At 28.8% G+C, this 18,769-nt stretch overlaps 1 protein-coding gene across 2 annotated transcripts in view; it reads right to left on the bottom strand.

Moving 5' to 3' along the window:
• Positions 1 to 18,769, bottom strand: part of LOC113387684 (putative 1-phosphatidylinositol 3-phosphate 5-kinase) — an 80,444-nt gene that overhangs the window by 60,637 nt on the left and 1,038 nt on the right. The window contains exons 2-14 of one of the 2 annotated variants that reach the window (XM_026625046.1): positions 17,674 to 17,919; positions 13,984 to 14,413; positions 12,919 to 13,129; positions 10,378 to 10,697; positions 9,391 to 9,522; positions 7,078 to 7,248; positions 6,871 to 7,005; positions 6,651 to 6,777; positions 6,430 to 6,574; positions 3,687 to 3,839; positions 3,221 to 3,343; positions 1,688 to 1,843; positions 1,047 to 1,210 (exon numbers count right to left, since the gene is read on the bottom strand). In XM_026625046.1, coding sequence (XP_026480831.1) covers positions 1,047 to 1,210; positions 1,688 to 1,843; positions 3,221 to 3,343; positions 3,687 to 3,839; positions 6,430 to 6,574; positions 6,651 to 6,777; positions 6,871 to 7,005; positions 7,078 to 7,248; positions 9,391 to 9,522; positions 10,378 to 10,697; positions 12,919 to 13,129; positions 13,984 to 14,413; positions 17,674 to 17,919 — 2,513 coding nt within the window. The remainder of the gene's footprint in view (positions 1 to 1,046; positions 1,211 to 1,687; positions 1,844 to 3,220; positions 3,344 to 3,686; positions 3,840 to 6,429; positions 6,575 to 6,650; positions 6,778 to 6,870; positions 7,006 to 7,077; positions 7,249 to 9,390; positions 9,523 to 10,377; positions 10,698 to 12,918; positions 13,130 to 13,983; positions 14,414 to 17,673; positions 17,920 to 18,769) is intronic. The other variant, XM_026625045.1, reaches the window with a different exon arrangement.

Raw genomic sequence — 18,769 nt, 5'->3', positions numbered from 1 at the left:
AAAGTCTTGTAACTTCTCAACGTCTTGTCTGATTTAAATGCAATGTTCGATAAATTTGTTCAAAATTAAATTATCTACAATATTGCCTAATGTTATATAACCCTACAGCAACTCCGTATACTCTGAAAATAGAAATTGTTCTTGTAAAATTGTTCTAGGTACTATATTCATGTAGAGCTCGTCGAAACCTTTTAAATGATACCCTACACGATATATTTTACGCGAAACGTTTCAACCCTTCATTCGACCCATCGTACTGGTGCATTTATTGAAAGTCTTGTAACTCCTCAACGGCTCGTCTGATTTAAATGCGATATTCGACAAATTTGTTCAAAATTAAATTATCAACAATATTGCTCAATGTTAGATAACCCTACAGCAACTCCGTATACTCTGAAAATAGAAATTGTTCTTGTAAAATTATACTCGGTACTATATTCATATAGAGGTCGTCGAGACCTTTGAAATGATACCCCACACGGCATACTTTACGTGAAACGTTTCGACCCTTCATTCGACCCATCATCGTACTGGTGCATTTATTGAAAGTCTTGTGACTTCTCAACGAGACGTCTGATTTAAATGCAATATTCGACAAATTTGTTCAAAATTAAATTATCTAAAATATTGCCTAATATTATATATCCCTACAGCAACTCCGTGTACTCTGAAAATAGAAATTGTTCTCGGTACTATATTCATAAAGAGCTCGCCGAGACCTTTTAAATGATATCCCACACGACATATTTTACTTGCAACGTTTCGACCCTTCATTCGACCCATCGTACTGGTGCATTTATTGAAAGTCTTGTAACTCCTCAACGGTTCATCCGATTTAAATGCAATATTCGACAAATTTGTTCCAAATTAAATTTTTTACGATATTGCCTAATATTATATAACCCAAGAGCAACGCGGTATATTTTAAAAATCAAAATTGTTCTTGTAAAATTGTTATTTTCTTAAATGATACAATATTTAGCATGGAAAGTTCGGCTAAATCGGTCTCTAACTATTTACTCTATGTTTAAGTTAATCTCATTTACCTGGATATGTGATACTATTAAATTATTCGACGATGTTTTGAGGTGCATAAACATGCTCATCAAAGATTTTCTATCCGACGAGTCTGTAGTATCATCTAACACAGATTGACCATCACTTTGCATTCGATTGTGGTGTCTCATCTCAGGGGTACTGCATTCGCTTCCTAAAAAATTAAAAAAATTATGCCCTATTGAAAAAATCTATCAATGGATTCTATGGTGACACGATTCTGTCGCGTAACAAACAAATGTTATGGCAAGGCTATGTTATGAAGAACTTTCTATACTGAATTGAGAAAAGTCGTGCGGTTGCTGTGCAGTTAGGCGTAATAATAAAGCTGTCTGATACGAAAACTTAAGGTAGGAACCGCACAAATGTCAAAAAAAAACGATGTTAGATAACAGGGTCGTTCTGACTTAGCTTCATAACATACGAGTGACATTGCAGTTTATGTGTAAAACGCCTGAATGCACAACAAATACTAGACATTTTGACAGTATTCAGTATGATTCAGTAGCATAATGCAAGGAAGTTGAATCGCAACATGGCCTTGCCATAACATTGATCTGTTATGTGTCAGAATCGGTTCTACAATTTAAATAAACATTTATGCCAAGCAATGTGTCCCACATATACTGACCTCTAATGCTGCTACAAGCGCTCGAATGTTTATTCGGCTTGTAAATACTCTGAAAGAGTTTCCTCTCTAGATCTTCGAGATCTAGATAATCGACCACGTCCGGTAAAGATATTCTCGTGCTGGATCTGCTCGTCAGTCCATTATGGGGTGCAAAAACTAAAAATACCAAACAACCCAAAAACACACATAACAACATCGAATAACCATAAGCGTAAAATGCAAATAAGATGAGGTGGCTTAAGTCGTACCACTGCCTAGATCGTGGCAAAGGAGGTACGACTTAGGCAACCTTATACTATATCCAAAAGCACATTCAATGAATTTTGGTGATAAAAAAATAGCAGTAGGGAATGCAATACCGATGGAAAATTTCAATACCGGTATTTCGGTAATTTTGCATTTTAAAACCGGAATACCGGTAAATTACCAATATTTTTATTATCTTAAACAAACGTAAACAAAATTGAAAGTTACTAGTACAAATATAAAAAAAATGTATATACAACTACAACTATATTCAACTAAACAATAAAATAAAACAATAAGTTTATTTTTTTTAATTAATTCATTATCACTATCGAGTATATTGAGTACTTTTGACCAAAAACAAACTTATGAGTAAGAAAGACCAAAAACTCATAAAAGATCATATTACATTATTATAATAAACTGTATTGTCTGTATCCGATGTGTTAAATTAGCATAATCTCTAATATTTAAAAAAAAAATTCTACAATAATTTAAGATCGGATTCTTTGTCGAGATAAATAATAAGTTACTATAATTGTTGAGTGCTGTTATTTAAAACAATGTGAAACTTCGAAACGTTTTTGAAAAATAATATTTTATAATTGTAAAGAATCAAAAATATTTAGTAATTATCATAATTATTATGTATAAAGTTAGAAAAAATAAAGATTACGCAATCTGTATGATATAAAATATTTTGACGCAAATATCACTTAAAAAACCGTTACATTTTTACAAAAGATGAAACAAACATCATTATCTATCAGTCCAATTCTATTTATTGTAACACGATATAAAGCCCTTTGGAAAGCAATAAATATTATTCAGTTTAATGACGAGTTGAGATAATATTTGACATTTGTTTATCTTATAGAATCACTTGAAGATATAGCTGTTTATGCGATTATGGAATTTAAAGATAAATTTGTTCCGAGAAATTTAAACTTTAGGGTATTATGAATCAAATAGCGCTTATGTAAAAATACCGAAAATACCGGTATTTTTGGAATAAATACCGGTAAAAATACCGCCGAAAAATCGGGCGGGGTACCGGTAATTCGGTATACCGGTATACCGGTATTGCTTTCCCTAGCAGTGATGAATTTTATCATGCATTAAATTGCTCGTAGTTGAATTTTCTATTATACATTCATTGTATTGTTTAATCGGTGGTAATAAAAAATGATAACAACAAATTGATATCACATAGAAATGCTGTAATAGATAGCAAAAATATGCAGGATGCTTTACCACTTATAAAATGTGTACCGAAAATTCAAATACCTTCATTTTGTTCCACATCTAATAATTTCCTAGTCGATTGTGGAGTGTTATGAGGAGTCGACATTTCGGAGTCGCTAAATTTCAAAGACGAGCTATCATGGAGAATGCTTGAAGATTCTTGATCTGAAATAAAAAGAAAAAATATGGAAAAGTATAAGGGGTCACGTGTTTATTAATCACGTGAGGCTTTTAAGGGAATGGCGGGGGTTTTGACAAAAAATCACAAAAAAATCACGTGGTAGAGGTAGGGGACTAGTAAGATATAACGTGTATTTATTTTTTACCTAAATTAAAAAAAATCTAAACAATTTCAAAAAAAAAATCAAAAATAAATAAATATCACCATGTATCACCAACCGAGAGTGGGGGGACCAAAAGCCCCTAAAAAATCGATCACGCTCCCTTAAATACAATTAATATATCACCTACTAGAAATAAATAAGAAATGTACATGTAGTTTCCTTACCAAAATCTTCATCAGTAGTATGTCCAGCATCAATAGGAAATTGCTTCGTGGGATTTCTTTCCCCTCCTTGAAGGGCTGCATTCCAACTTTCACAAGCTTCACTTATTGCCCTTTTAACCAGGACTATGGCATCTGCAACTTGTGTCCAGGGAGCTGAAAAATGAAAAAAATAAATCATTAAATTAAATATTATAAAATGGTTTTAGTATGGAAAAACAATATAATGCAATAACTTCTATGGAGCGTTTTGTGTCTGATTTTTATACTGTGCTCCAATTTGCAAGAAATCTTGTCCTCAAGTTTAAAAAGTGAAAACAATTTGTACTTGCACCCCTTCTCAGTGGTGTTATTTTATTTTCTCAAAATAACGTCGGATATCGATAGAAGAACTAATTATAAGAAAGAAATATTTCATAAAGTTTTCCAAAAAAAACAAATACTTTTCAAGTTACTGGTTACTAAAAATTAGTTTCTTTTTGGCGTTATTCATCATTTTTTGCAAATATCTCCAGAAATATATATTTTAACAAAAATCATGTAATGAACGAAATTATGTCAATTAAAATCTTAATAAATCGGTGTTTTATAAAGTCTTCTAGAAACAACATTAAGCTAGATATGAAATAGCAAAGTCGTTTTTTATTTCGATAGAGATTTAATTGTTGTATTTGAAGCCATTTAGCGGTGAGGTGTTACATTTTATATATTCCATGGGGTTTTGTAGTGCTTAAAATAAACTTTAAAAAGAGTACTGTTAAGAGTCTCTTGCGTTTAAAATGAGTGAGCTATCACGCAGATAAAAAAATATTATATCTATCTTCTTCTTTCTATTACCTCCATTATTTTTCTATACTCTCTCTGTCTATTATCTCTATTCCTATCTCTATCCCCTTTTCTTTGTATTATTTCATTTAATTATTTTCATCTAACTTTCTACACTTTTCTATACTCTCTCTTTCAATTTGTATATTATACATATCACTTTTATCCACCTAATTCTATCACTTTTTTATCATATTTTTGTGTCATTATTAATTTTCTACACTTTTCTACGCTCCCTTTCAATTTGTCTATCTCTATCCCTTTTTTTATCCAATTCTCTTGTATTATTTCAGAATCCTTTTGAATTATTTCTCTCTTTCTATATGGGTATCGCTCTCTTTTAATATCTACGTGTTTTTATCCCTTTTTATTTTGTCTTATTGCATTTTATTATTTTCATTTATCTTTTTACACTTGTCTAATCGCGATTATGTTTTTCTATGTTTTTATCATTGAAATCAAATGGTTTCATGAGTGCCATTTCCACCAAAATTAATAGAATACGATTAATTCTATCTAGAATTAACTTGGTTCGAGAAATATTGATGGATTCTGGCACATACTACAACTTTAGTACAAACGATTTAAAAAAAAAACTCACAATTTCAAATAAAAAATGATTTTCAAATTTTTTAAAAAATCCTCAGAAAAAATACAAGGTACATATAAAAGTATATAGATAAAAAATGCAAGATAATTTTCTGGCTAATTTTTGCTTTTTTTTCTATTACACAAATATTGTTAGAGTTATGATTGTTTAAAGAGTGCGCGGCCGCGCAACCAGAGTCTCTTTCGAACCCTTTAACCCTTTGCCGTTTCAAAATAAGAAGAGTTACGGTAAAAGTCATTATAGAGAAAGTTGTAAGACTTTTAATTACCTTTGCAATGGTATATTACAAGTTCTGATAAAACCAGAATTAAAGTAGTTATAACCCAAAAACTCATCGTATTCTTGTATCATTTTGCCTATATTTAGAGCAAAATGTAAATGAATTAATTAATTGCAATCGAGTATATGACTTTTTAAAAGCTTTGATCATGTTCTTGATGCTAATTAATTATTTAAAGTTGATTTTTCAAGGATATCATGTATTTCCCTTTTTATCTGGTACAGAAATATTGATAGAGTTATGATTGTTTAAAGAGTGCGCAGCCGTGCAACTGGAGTGTCTTTTCAACCCTTTGCCGTTTCAAAATAAGAAGATTTACGGTAAAATTTATTATAGAAGTTGTAGCCCTTTTAATTACCTTTGCAATGGTATATCACAAGTCCTGATAAAATTAGAATTAAAGCTGTTAGGACCCAAAAACTCATCGTATTAATGTCTATATTTGGAGCAATGTGTGAGAGTACGCAGTATTAGGTGCCCAAAACTGTTGACTTAATTAATTACGATCGAGCCTACGACTTTTTAAAGGCTTTGATAATGTTTTTGGTGCTAATTAATTATTTAAAGTTGATTATTTTTTCCACGTATTTCCCAAGTTCGATATTACTAAAGAAACGTATATTGGTCGCCCACAAAATGCTTCCATGACGCCCACATATGAAAATTATGTATAATTCGTGTTAATAGAAAATTAGACGTGTAAATCGGATGGAAAACATGTTTTGTATTTGTAATAAACCATATAAAACAGTTCTCATATGAATTTTCCAAATAATTTTGAAAACAAATGTTGCCCGGTCCATCTGAAAACAAGATTTGAATATTGCGCCACGATTTCATAAATTAGTATGATTTCTTATTATATAATAAAATAATTTTTCTTTCTGATTCTGATTTCTTATTAAATAATAAAATAATTTTTAAATGTGTAATAATAAATATTAACTGTCTTTATTTAAGGGTAGTTTTAAGGGTTGAAAAAATTTATAGATAGTAATTATTTTTGAGAATTTTAAATTACATTCAATTACCTTTTTCTGCAATTAAAACTTGTACAGCTTCAACTCTAGCCTTATAAACAGCCAATTCTCGTATTGCAAAAGATTTAGAACTTTGACTTTTTTCATCGCTTTCTCCGCTGATTAAATTCAGACGATCGTTGATTCCTGAGAAAACCTGCATCAGAAAAACAAAACTGTTATAAAAAAATTACTTAACATTATTTAATAACTGTTATTATTATTATTATTACCTCATGTCCTTGTAAGGAAAGTGTTTTGATCTCATTAATCAGTTCGGCTCGTTCTGTCGTCGGCTCATTTGCAACTGATATTATAAAAGGCGGTAGACAAACTTCCCAAAGGTTGATACTCACATATCTAAAAAAATAAAAATCATATAATAAAATAACATTTAACATTATACTAACTTATATCATTTAATAGAATGTGTTCTATTATGCAACTACTCACTTGATACAAGTTCTGATACCATTAGACAAAAAATACTGGTTATGATCATAATGCAAAGAATGCCCACAATCGTTCTGAGATCTATAGGCACTTCCATGAAAACGCAGTTCCAAATATTTTCCAAACGATATTAATCTGTTTATTGAAATCATTAACATTTTTTTAATTAGAAATAAAAATATTTGTAAGTATTTTTTTAATATTTACTTGGCTTCGTTAGACATAGGTACGATCGGTGTAGACTTTTTGCATTGCTTGCACCACGACCAAATAAAAATGTCTCCGTTGTTGTTTTTGGAAACGATTTGTTCCTTGGTTTTAGAACTTTTGTCCACGGGTTCTAAAGAAACCTCTAGACATCCTGTGTCGTGTATGTATCTGGAATAATGAAATGAATGAGATGGTTTTTGAATCATTGTAATCGGTTGCTCCGTTGTCTCAAAAACCGAATTATATATAAAAAAATCGGCTTTTCCCGCAGTCAATTCGAATCGAATCTTTTTCGAATCATTCAAATCGGTTAATCCGTGCGCCCAAAATGGTGGACTAAAAAATTGTATTCGCACACACACACATACATCAATTTTTTCTAAGTTATGTCAAATGTTTAAAGGAAATTATGTTAAGATATACCAAAATTCACTTTTTCTGTATTCTATATTTTGCAAGTACTATAACTTACCCTACGCGAAGTTAATAAAATTTGTACTTGATTTTAAGTAAACTAGATGTAAGTGGCATTTTACCTTAAGCCAAGTTGCAGAAATTACTCGATATGTGTCTATAATTAACCTAATCAACCGAATTTGTGTTTTTAGTTGACAAAAGATTGTATCCATACATACGTAGACACACATGAATTTTTCTTGTTCTTTAAGGTCAAAATGTTCAGAATCTTTCGAAATCCTTTAAAGATATACAAAAAATGTGCATTTTTTATGATTTTTCGATTACTATAACTTACCCTAAGGGAAGTTAATAAAATTAGTACTTGATTTCAAGTAAAATAGGTGTAAGTGGCACTTTGCCTTACGGAAAGTTGTAATTTCTCGAAATGTGTCTATAATTAACATAATGAACGGAAATAGTAATTTCAGTTATTATTAAGTCCAAATGAAATTAGAATGAGAATCTAGTAAGAATCGAACAAGAACCTAGTTCCAACGCAATAAGAATGCAGTTCAACCTTTATAAGAACCCAGCAAGAATCCAATTACAATCTAGTAAGAATTCGGTCACAACCCAATTGAAATATAAGAAAAATAAAATAAGAATGTAGCCAATAAGAATCCTGTAACAATCTTATAAAAATCTAACAGAATTTTATCTAATGAATTTCAAGTGACAATCTTATAAGAATTCCAAATTCAATCACAAACCAATACAATTCTAGTAAGAATGTTGCAAGAATCCAATGAGAAACCGGTAGGAATTTTATAAAAAAAAAACAGAATTTTGTCGAATTAAATTCTAATGTCAATCCTATTAGAATACGCTTAAAATAACACAAGTCAGTATGAGAATTTTATAATGTAGGAATCTTATAATGAGAATCATGTAATGGATATAGTGATAATCTATCATGAATATAGTAAGGATCAATTACAACCTAGTGATAATAAATAAATGTAATATGAATTCAGTAATCCAAAAGAATCTATTTAACAAAATTCAAGTAACAATAAGAATATGACAACCCACCACACAATAACAATTTTGTAAAAATGTAGTAAGAATCCATAATGAATATGAAAAAAATGATTATAAATATAGTACAATGACAATGACAATCTAGTCGGAATAACTCACAAACCAATTAAATTCTAGAAAAAAACGAGTAACAATTTAGCAAAAATCCGATAGAAATCTAATAAAAATTTTATCTTATACATTTCAATATGACTAGTCAATACCTAATAAAAAACTTACAAAAATGTAGTAAGAAACCATTATGGTTATAGTAAAATTCCAATGACAATTTAGTAAGAAGCCAATAAATTCATTCGAATAAACATCTAGTAACAATTTAGCGAGATTTTAATAATAATCTGGTAATAATTTTGTGTAACTTTTTTAATATTTAGATTTTTAACTTTTCACGTGGTGAGTTATAGTAATCGCAAAAAATGCTGTTCAATTTTATTAGGAAAAATTGAAAAATACTCAAAATTCCAAAAACAAGTCGATTTTTTCAAATTTTCTTTTCAATTCAATTTTTCTTATAAGAAACCATGAAAGTCTTATAAGAATCCAACTGAATCTTATCCAGTGACACTGTTATGAGAATCTTATACGAATGTAGAAAGAATCTATTAACATTTAGGTTAGAACATTATTAGAAGCTTTATCTCCGAAATTTCTGGGCCTGTTCTTCCGAAATAGAAATCGAATGTTTTTTGAATCATCAACCGACGGAAAATTTTATCCATACATATATACACACAATTACATTCAATAAATAATAAAAAAGTAGACTCTAAAAAAATTGTTTTTAAAAATATTCATTACATAAATATTTACCTTCTGATATGTTGCATCATAGGCGTGTTGCAATTTCCACTTGGACACAAATAACTCGAATTGAAGCAATATTTGTTTAAAAAATTTCCTAATGCAATATCGTCTCTGCCATAGAACTGAAGATTTATAATTCTGAAAAATAAAAAAAAACATTGTCTCATTCTACATCAAAACATAAAAACACATAAAAGTCGAAAAAAATTGACAATGATTAGAATCAGCGGTTTTATTAAAGGTGCAACCCAATGGTTAACCGCTCCTTTATATAAAGGCTTTCTATATATTTAAAATTAATAAAGTTAGTTTGTATGTGTTGCAGCAATGCCCACAAAAGCAAATTTCGCTTAAGATCTATACCTACAAATGAAAATTTGGTATCATACTGCTTGATATCGAGCTGTCTGAAGTTTCTAGCCCACCTCTTAACGATAACCATATTTAATGATTGATTTGAATTTTGAATTGATTTTTAAATTGAATTATTTTAATTCTCTGACGCTTCTAAAACAATTTATGGGGTTATTCTGTTTATAAATAATATTGTTACATTCTGCATTATATGTAATTTTATGTTAAGCATTTTATGTTATTAACTATATATTTTAATTTTGTATATATTTCAATTGTTATTCATTATGTAAAATAATTGTATTTTTGACTCCTCTTGGAATAAATCTGTGGGTTATATATTTAAAATAAATAAATAAATAAATAAATAACAGAGCTCACAACATAGCGTTGTCATATCAATCTAACTATTCTATCTATTTGCAGTGCGACCAGGCGTATTTTACAAAGCAAGGAAGAATGTTATGATAACAGAATCCTCGAACATTCCCCCGGACTTGTTTTTTTGTAAAATACGCCTGATAGCACGGCAAATAGACAGACTTTTTCACAATTTTCACTGCCAATGCTTTGTTATGAGCTCTGTTACGGCAGAATTAACCCATTAACTTATCTATTATCTATCTATTATCATCTTACCTAGGGTTGACACAAAATCCGGGAAAATTCGAACTATGTTTGCTATGAATGCACAACGACACAGACAACTTCTGGTGATTCGCAGGATGCAAAGCGTCCATCACTTTATTACGTAATTGAGTATTCGATTTGGTTTTATGATTGTTGCCACAATGTTGTTTGTTGGAACTCTTCGAATCTTTGTCCCTTTGACGATAAGGGATGCCGTATGGTAATCTGCCACCAGTTGCCCTAAAATCGGCGACCAGAGCCTCCAATTCGACCCTGTTTTTCAGCGATGAACCGATGTCGTGGGTTAGAAGAGGATGAGGCGGGTTCAACTGGGTGGTGATAGATAAGTTGGGGTTAATAATTATATATAAATCAATTTTGATATATTTATATTTATATTTTTTTTAGTATTCGTAGGGTAAGTTATAGTAATCGCAAAAAATGGTGTGACATTTTATTGGGGAAATTTGAAAAGTTTCAAAAACAAACCGTTTTTTTTTCAAGTTTTCGTATTTTTTTTTTTAGAAATTTCAAAGAATTTTAAAATTTCTAATAAAATTCAGATGTATTTTCCAAAAAACAGAATTTTCAAAGAATCGATTCATTTCAAAGATTTGTTTCAAAAAATTAGAGCATTTTTAAATATTTTTAAAACTTTCTGAATATTTTATTTATAAATTCGGATGTATTTTTTTTTTAAAAAAAGAGATTTTTCAAAGAATTAATTCAATTCCAAGATTTTATAAAATACAAAATTTTCCAAAAATTTCAAATCATCAAAAAATCTATTTTCTTCCAAAAATTAAAAAAACCTAATATTTTTTTCAAAAATTACAGCATTTTTAAATATTTAAAAAAAATTTAGAACTTTAAAATTTATCAGATGTATTTTCAAGAAAAGAGAGATGTTTCAAACTATTCATTTCAAAGATTTCACACAATAAATATTTTTAGAATTTTGCAAGTATTTTGGAAGTTTCAAAAAAAATCTTAATTTTCAGTCTCAAAATTTACTGTTTACATTGTCAAATTTTTACATCTTAACACATTTTCAAAGAATGTTTGAAAAGCTTTATACTTTAAATAAAAAAATTAAATTTTTGATAAATTCGAGATAATTGAAAAATTTTGAAAATTAGGTAATTAAGAAAAAATTTAAAATTGTGTATGTGTGTATTTTTTAAATTTTTGAAATCTTTTTTTAATACTTCGTTATTTCTGAGAAATTCCAAAAATAATATAAAAATGATTTTTTTTTTAATTTGAAATGTTTGGAAAATTGTGTATTCTTAAAATTTTTGAAATAAATTGTTTTTCTTAAAATTTTCGTAATTTTTCAGGAATTTCTAAAATATAAAATTTTTCAAAAAAAAAAATTATTTTCACAAAAAAATATAACTTTCGAAATTTACCAGAATTTTCAAACAAAATTCCAAAAATAATCGATTTATTATTTCAAATATTTTACAAAACATTCCAAAATTTTTAAAATGATCAAAAAATTTTTTTTTCAAAAATTATAAAAAAATGATAAATTTTGAAAAATTAACTAAAAATTTTAATTTTTTTTAAAAATTCATATTTTCAAAAATATACAAAGTTTTATAAAAATTTAAGTATTTGATAATTTTGAATTTTTAGCAAAATCCAAAATGTTGTATTCTGTGATTTTTTTTAAATATATCTGTTATTTAAAAAAAAAAAATTCAGAAATTATTAAAATTCACAAATAGATCAAATTTTCGAAATTTTTCAGAATTTCCTAAAAATCGGTTATTAAAAAAAATCACAAAATTTCAAAATAATCAAAAAATCTATTTTTTTTTTAATTTATAAAAACCTCATGAAAATCTTTCAAGAATCAGAAAATTAATCAAATTTTTTATAAAAATTTAAATGTTTAAAGTTTTATAATTTTTCAAACATTTTATTAGTTTTCTTATAATTTTTGAAAAAAAAAGTTTTTTTTTGATAATTTTATTACGTTTTGTGAAATCTTTGAAATAAAATATACATTTAGATATAAAAATTTATATTTATTTAAAAATGTGTAATGTTGCAAAAATTTGGCAATATAAAAAAAAAAATTAGGACTTTTAGTCTAGTAATATTGAAAATTCTGCAATATCTGGAAAATTTTAAAAATGCTGTACATTTTTTAAAAAATAGGTTTTTAAATTTCTGAGAGAAATATTTTTTTTTAATTTTAAAATGTTTCGAAAATTATGTGATTTTGAAATAAATCGTTTTTTTCCAATAGTTTGCAATTTTCATTAAAATTTTCAAAAAAAATTCAAAATCTGAAAAAAACTATTTTTTCTTTCAAATATTTAAAATTATGCAAGATAAAAAAGATCCAGGTGCCTGAATTTATATCCAACAGATGAATTGACGTTTTCATAATATGTTAAACAGAAACAATAAACTTTTTATAAAACTTAACTTAAGAAGAACAGATTCAGAAGAAAGAATAATGAACAGTTGAAATATGATATAAATAAAAAAAAGATAGTGCAGAATATATAAAGATGATATTATTATACTTCTTACCTGTATATTATTCATGCCATCTTCATCATCAGTCGGAGTTTCGGGCTCCTTAGTCGCCGTTTCTTCGTGAAACTGTTCAGAATAAAACATTTCGACAGGAAACAATTTTCGCAAATTGCATTTTCTACCAGCTTCACTTTCCAGATAAGGTAAAGGGAATGTCAAGTAAGGACTTACTGATAGCACAGAATGTGACAGGGCTAGACGAAACCTGGGTAAAAAAATAAACACTCATAAATTTATTCTAAACTAGCAAACCCGACGAACTCCGTTTCGCCACCAGATGGTTTCGTGAGAAAGATGAAGAAATTTTTTGTTTGTTTTATATTTGAAAAGGAAAATTTTGATTTTATTTCACAACAGTAATGAATTTATTTCGATTTAAAAAATGAAGTGTTTTTTTTAGTTGAACTTCTCTAAGTAAATGAAAGTGAATCCGCAAACTATCCATTTCATTGAAGTGCTCTTTGGTAAACCACATTTTTTGTTTTTTGGTCTGACGTTAACACAAACAAAGCGGATGATTTTTTAACTCGTGAACAGGCAACGTATAACTGCCCATGTGAAAAACAATGATTTTCTAAATAATCTATTTAAAATTTATCCCGCAAACACTAAGCGATTGGCCTTGCGACTTGTTGTTGCGAACGCAAGGCAAACTGGAAATTGCAATCGTTTGAAGTCAAACGGAAGACCAGTCGGAATCATTGGTATGTCACCAAATCGCCAGCAATTTTTGATTGAATGGTGAAATTCAGTGCGTGTCATATCATTATTCTTTGCGGCAAGAATTGCTCGTTGACTTAACCAAGCATTCTGATAATTCCCATTAATGTCATTACTCGAATTTTTAATCACGGTGCGTGAAATTCCAGCAATTTGCATTAAGGCACAATGCCATGCACCTTAGTAATTTTCTTAGCTATAAACCTTGCGGTGCCCGAGACCTTTCGAACGAATGCAAAATTGTCAAAATCGGTTCGTGCGTTCTGGAGTTAAATCGTCAGAAAGGAAAACCCGACTTATTTTTATATATATGTAGATATATGTTTTTCATCGTCTTACCTGTTATCAAAAGGTTGTTGCTCAGACATGGTGTGCACACTATCTTTTCTGACACGAGTTTCGAAAACTTCATCATCTTCCATAGCACTTCGTAAAGGGTCACTAAAATCGCTAACACGTTCCACCAACAAGTTACTGCCGCTTGTTATCGAGTCGCCGATATTATTTGAGGCACGTTTATTTACTATTTTATTGTCTTCTGATGCAGATGTCTTAGTATCATGGTTATTGTTGGAAATATTCTTAGATTTACTGTTTGGCTTTGAAACACTTTGCCCATCAGATCGCATTTCGCCCTTTGTCATATTTTTGTCTGTGGTGGAATTATTTTTGGTTTCACCAATTGATGATTTACTATTTTGGCTTTTATTATCATTGTTAGGTTTGCGTATGGTGACTAAATCCAGTTCTTCTTCAATGGTCTGGTCATCTAAAAAAATAAACATAAAATGTAAAAGAAAATCTCAATTCCGTAAACCATAAACTTTTTTAAGTAAAACTTCTTTAGGCGCGACTAGGGTGTAAATCCGTACAAATGCAACGGAAGTGCGTTACAGCTGATAAGATAAAATAAGAGTCGAGTGGCAAAGATTCGTCATTCGCTCTCGGTGATTGATATCATTTCTATCCGGGTCGATCGTGATTAGTCCTCGTGTATGTGAATAGAGATCTGTCGTTGTATGCAACAGCGTTGTTTGCCTACCATATCAACAAAGAAATCGGCATAGATAAATAAACATTTTAAAGTTACATCGTAGTACAAATCTTGATTTAATGAAAAATGCCTGATTCAAAAGTATATTTTACCCTGTTCCTTGAAAATAATAAAACAAATTAAACATTTGTGCCGTGTATTAAAAGTAAGTTTATTGATTGGAAATTATTTCTATATTATTCGTAGTTTCTATAAATCTTTGAACTTATTAAAATGAAAAATATTTCTTAGACAAGACAGATATTACAGCTGTTCAAAGAATGAGATTATATCGCCAGCGAAAAAGTAAAAAAAATACAAGCAGTCAATGAATGTATGTTAATTTTAATTACATGAAGTTCTTCAAACACTATCATTACATGATGAGTGAAATTGTGAAAACAATATTTGTTCAGGCGTTGATTAACATATTCCACTATTATATAATTTATTAAGCAGCAATTACTTCATTTCTCTAACGAAGGTTCATTTCTAAATGCTAATCAAAATGACAAACCGATCATGTCGTATTTGAAGTATGACTTGAATAACATTATTGTTTTTGAATATTATACATATATTTAATGCTATTATAGATATATAATTTATAATTTATCATTATTAAATGTGTATAATGTTTGACACTAATAAATGTGTGCATCACGAGTGTTACCATATTACTTTAATAAACATTATTCAAAATTGTTTAATGGTGTATTTATTTTTACTTAAATGCCATCTTGTACAGTAGCAAATAAGTTTTACTTCAACAGCGTGTGAACCTTACGCACACTCTTTTTTTTTGCTTTTTTAAGGAAACGTCTCAAGATGCGATTAGAGAGCGAAAATGCAACGGAAACGCGTTACGCCACAAATACTGCTCCGTCATTGGCCAACGATGTGGTCGATTTGAAACGAGTTGATCTGATTGGTCGAGATCGTCTTGTGGGACTTTTCTAGACCATTATAGAAATAATACTGTAAACGTGGTGTTTCATTTTTAGAGTATTGTCCCTATAACTTCCTAGAAAAGTTCTACTCTTAAGGTATATTTCCATTGTCCTAGAAAAATCGCATTTTTAGTTTATTTTTCCTATAATTCTCTAGGAAAGTCCCACTTTTAAAATATTTCTCCAGAAAAGTTTATTATCTCATTTTTCCTATATTTTTGTTAGAAGAAGTTTATTTTAACTTATCTATATTTTCTTTCTAGTTCCTCTTTTATTTTAAAGATGTTTTTCGTACATTTTCTTAAAAAAATCTCATTTTTAGAGTATTATTTCCATAATTCCCTAGAAAAGTCCTACTTTTAGGCTCTCCACGCGATGATTATAAAGAAATTCATTAGACAATTATATATTGAATGTAATATTACGATGAATGCTATAGCATCCACGTCAAGTATTACGCTTCCATAAATCCACTAGAAAAGTTCCACTTTTAGTCTCTCCACGTGGTGATTACAAAAAAATTCACCAGAAAATTATATATTAAACGTTATATTACGATAAATGCTATAGCATCCACGTCAAGTATTACGCTTCCATAAACCCACTAGAAAAGTTCCACTTTTAGTCTCTCCACGTGGTGATTACAAAGAAATTCACTAGAAAATTATATATTAAACGTTATATTACGATGAATGCTATAGCATCCACGTCAAGCATTACACTTCCATAATTCTCTAGAAAAGTCCGACTTTTAGTCTCTCCACGTGGTGTCTCTTTCTTTGATACCGATTATAAAGAAATTCACTAGATAATTATATTTTAAACGTTAAATTACAATGAATGCTATAGCATCCACGTCAAGTTCAACGCTTCGATTTCACCCAATTTGATTGCCCGAATGAAAACATCAGATAATACAAAATTATCTAAAGAATCTGTTAAGAACGTACGGTTAAAAATTAAATTCAAAATAATTGACTTTAAAATTTGAATGCTATAGCATTCATGCCTATACGAAACAAGTCTCTCATAAATATTGGATATGGTAGAGAGTGGCTGGTAAAAAAATCCATCATCATTATCTGAGAAACAATTTAAGTATGGTATTTGTTAACGTTACTATTTTAAAGTAGAGGGCAAAAGACGTGTATCCAGCTAGATTTTTACTCGGGCGAGTCACTATCACGAGACAAACGGCTTAATTATCACATTTCGTATTTGTTTTGAGCACTGTGATTTAGTTGACTATTCCTAAATATAATTTTAATGTGTACGTTATTTAATTGTTTTACATGTAGTTTTATTATTTTTAAAAGACCAATGTTATGGCAAGGCCATGTTACGCTTCAACTTCCATACATTATGCTACTGAATCATAATAAATACTGTCAAAATGTCATGTATTTGCTGTACATTCAGACGCTTTACACATAAACTGCAACGTCACTCGTATGTTATGAAGCTGAGTCAGAAACAACCTGTTATCTAACATCGTTTGTTTGACATTTGTGCGGTTTTTAAGTTAAGTTTTTTATCTGACGACCTGAGAAATACGCCTGACTGCACACCAACCGCACGGCTTATGTCAATATTTAGTATATTATCTTATAAATATGAATTACATAATTAAGATGGAATTTAACCCAGAGAATATATTTGATTTCATGTGTACACTATTATACTAAAAACATCCACTAATGAAAATGATCGATTAATTATTTACAGATACTTATGCATTTTGTTGGTCTAATAAAAATAAGATCTAAAAAATAATTCAAATTTAATCATCTCTAATGGACATATATGACAAATATCTGAAGTAATTAAGGATCATTGAAAAAAAATCCTCTTTAGTATTTAGTCTTAGTATGTCACTATAAGAAAAGTTATGAAAAAAAATCTAAATTTTCAGATTATAATTTCTGAAGCAGCTGAGATCACTTTCTTTGAACTCGTATGAAAAGTTCTTCATAACATGGCCTTGCCATAACATTGGTCTGTTATGCGGCTGATTCGGTCAATTATTTTTTTAAAATTTTTACCAACCTTCTTCTTCGCCATCAGGTGAATTCTCCTTAGTATCAAATAAGCTCCTTTTTGGTCCTGGAGGTTTGGCCCTTTCGTCCAGCAAATAGGCCAACTCCAATTTCCAATTATAACGTGCCAAAAGCATTAAATGCATAACACTTTTTAATCTGGCCAGTTCCCTTTTATCGGCACCTCTTAATAAAACTGTGCAACCTAGATGAGGTTTTGCGCAATTCTCAAAAAACATTAGGGACTTTGAAGTTCCTGAAACATAAAACACAATTATGAATTAAAACATAATTAATTTCACGTAGGGTAAGTTATAGTAATCGCAAAAAATCGGAAATGAAAATTTTGCATATCTTTACGTTTCAAAACTTTCTGAACATTTTGGCATATTTTAGAAAAAATTGATGTGTGTGTGTACGCGGATACATACTCCATTTTGCGGTCAAAAATGTTCTTTAAACATATGCCCAAAAAATGATCAGATATTTTATAGAGATTTTAATATTGTGTACACATCTTGTGTCAATTTTTTGGGTTCCGTACCAAGATTTTTAATTTTGAAGTTTATTTATATGGTTTAAAGTTTAAACGAATGCCCTTGGCATTTTCGACAGTATGGAATAACCGATTTGTGTGAAATTTTAAAATTTAAAAATTTCAAAAAAAAAATTAAGTTTAAAAAAATTCAAATCTTCGAAATTTTTCATCATCTAAAAAAATCTAAATGTTGAAAAATTACAATAAAAAAATTAAAATAAAATAATTATATTGTTAAAGTATTGTAAGGCTTATTGAAATATTCATTAAATTTTTAAAAAATACTTGCAACAAACAAACTAGTTATATTTATAAATAATTAAAATTAACTAAATATAAATAAGTCTATAGTTAATAATTTAAATAATAAATAAATAAGTAATAAAATAGCTAATAATTAATTAAATTATATTAAACCTATAAAATAATGACTTAAGCCTTATTATAATATTATTATACTGACGGCTTGTAAAATTAATGAATAAATAAATAAATAAATACAAAAAATTTGAGTATACTTCAAAATTTTCAAAAATTTCCAAAAAATTCTCAAAAATTAAAAAAAATC

The sequence above is a fragment of the Ctenocephalides felis genome, unplaced genomic scaffold, assembly GCF_003426905.1.
Source record: "Ctenocephalides felis isolate EL2017-DRISC unplaced genomic scaffold, ASM342690v1 CF-g0.4_SCAFFOLD_03572, whole genome shotgun sequence".
NCBI lineage: Eukaryota > Metazoa > Arthropoda > Insecta > Siphonaptera > Pulicidae > Ctenocephalides > Ctenocephalides felis.
Note: the sequence above shows the minus strand (reverse complement) of the source record. Positions and strands in the feature narration are given on the sequence as shown.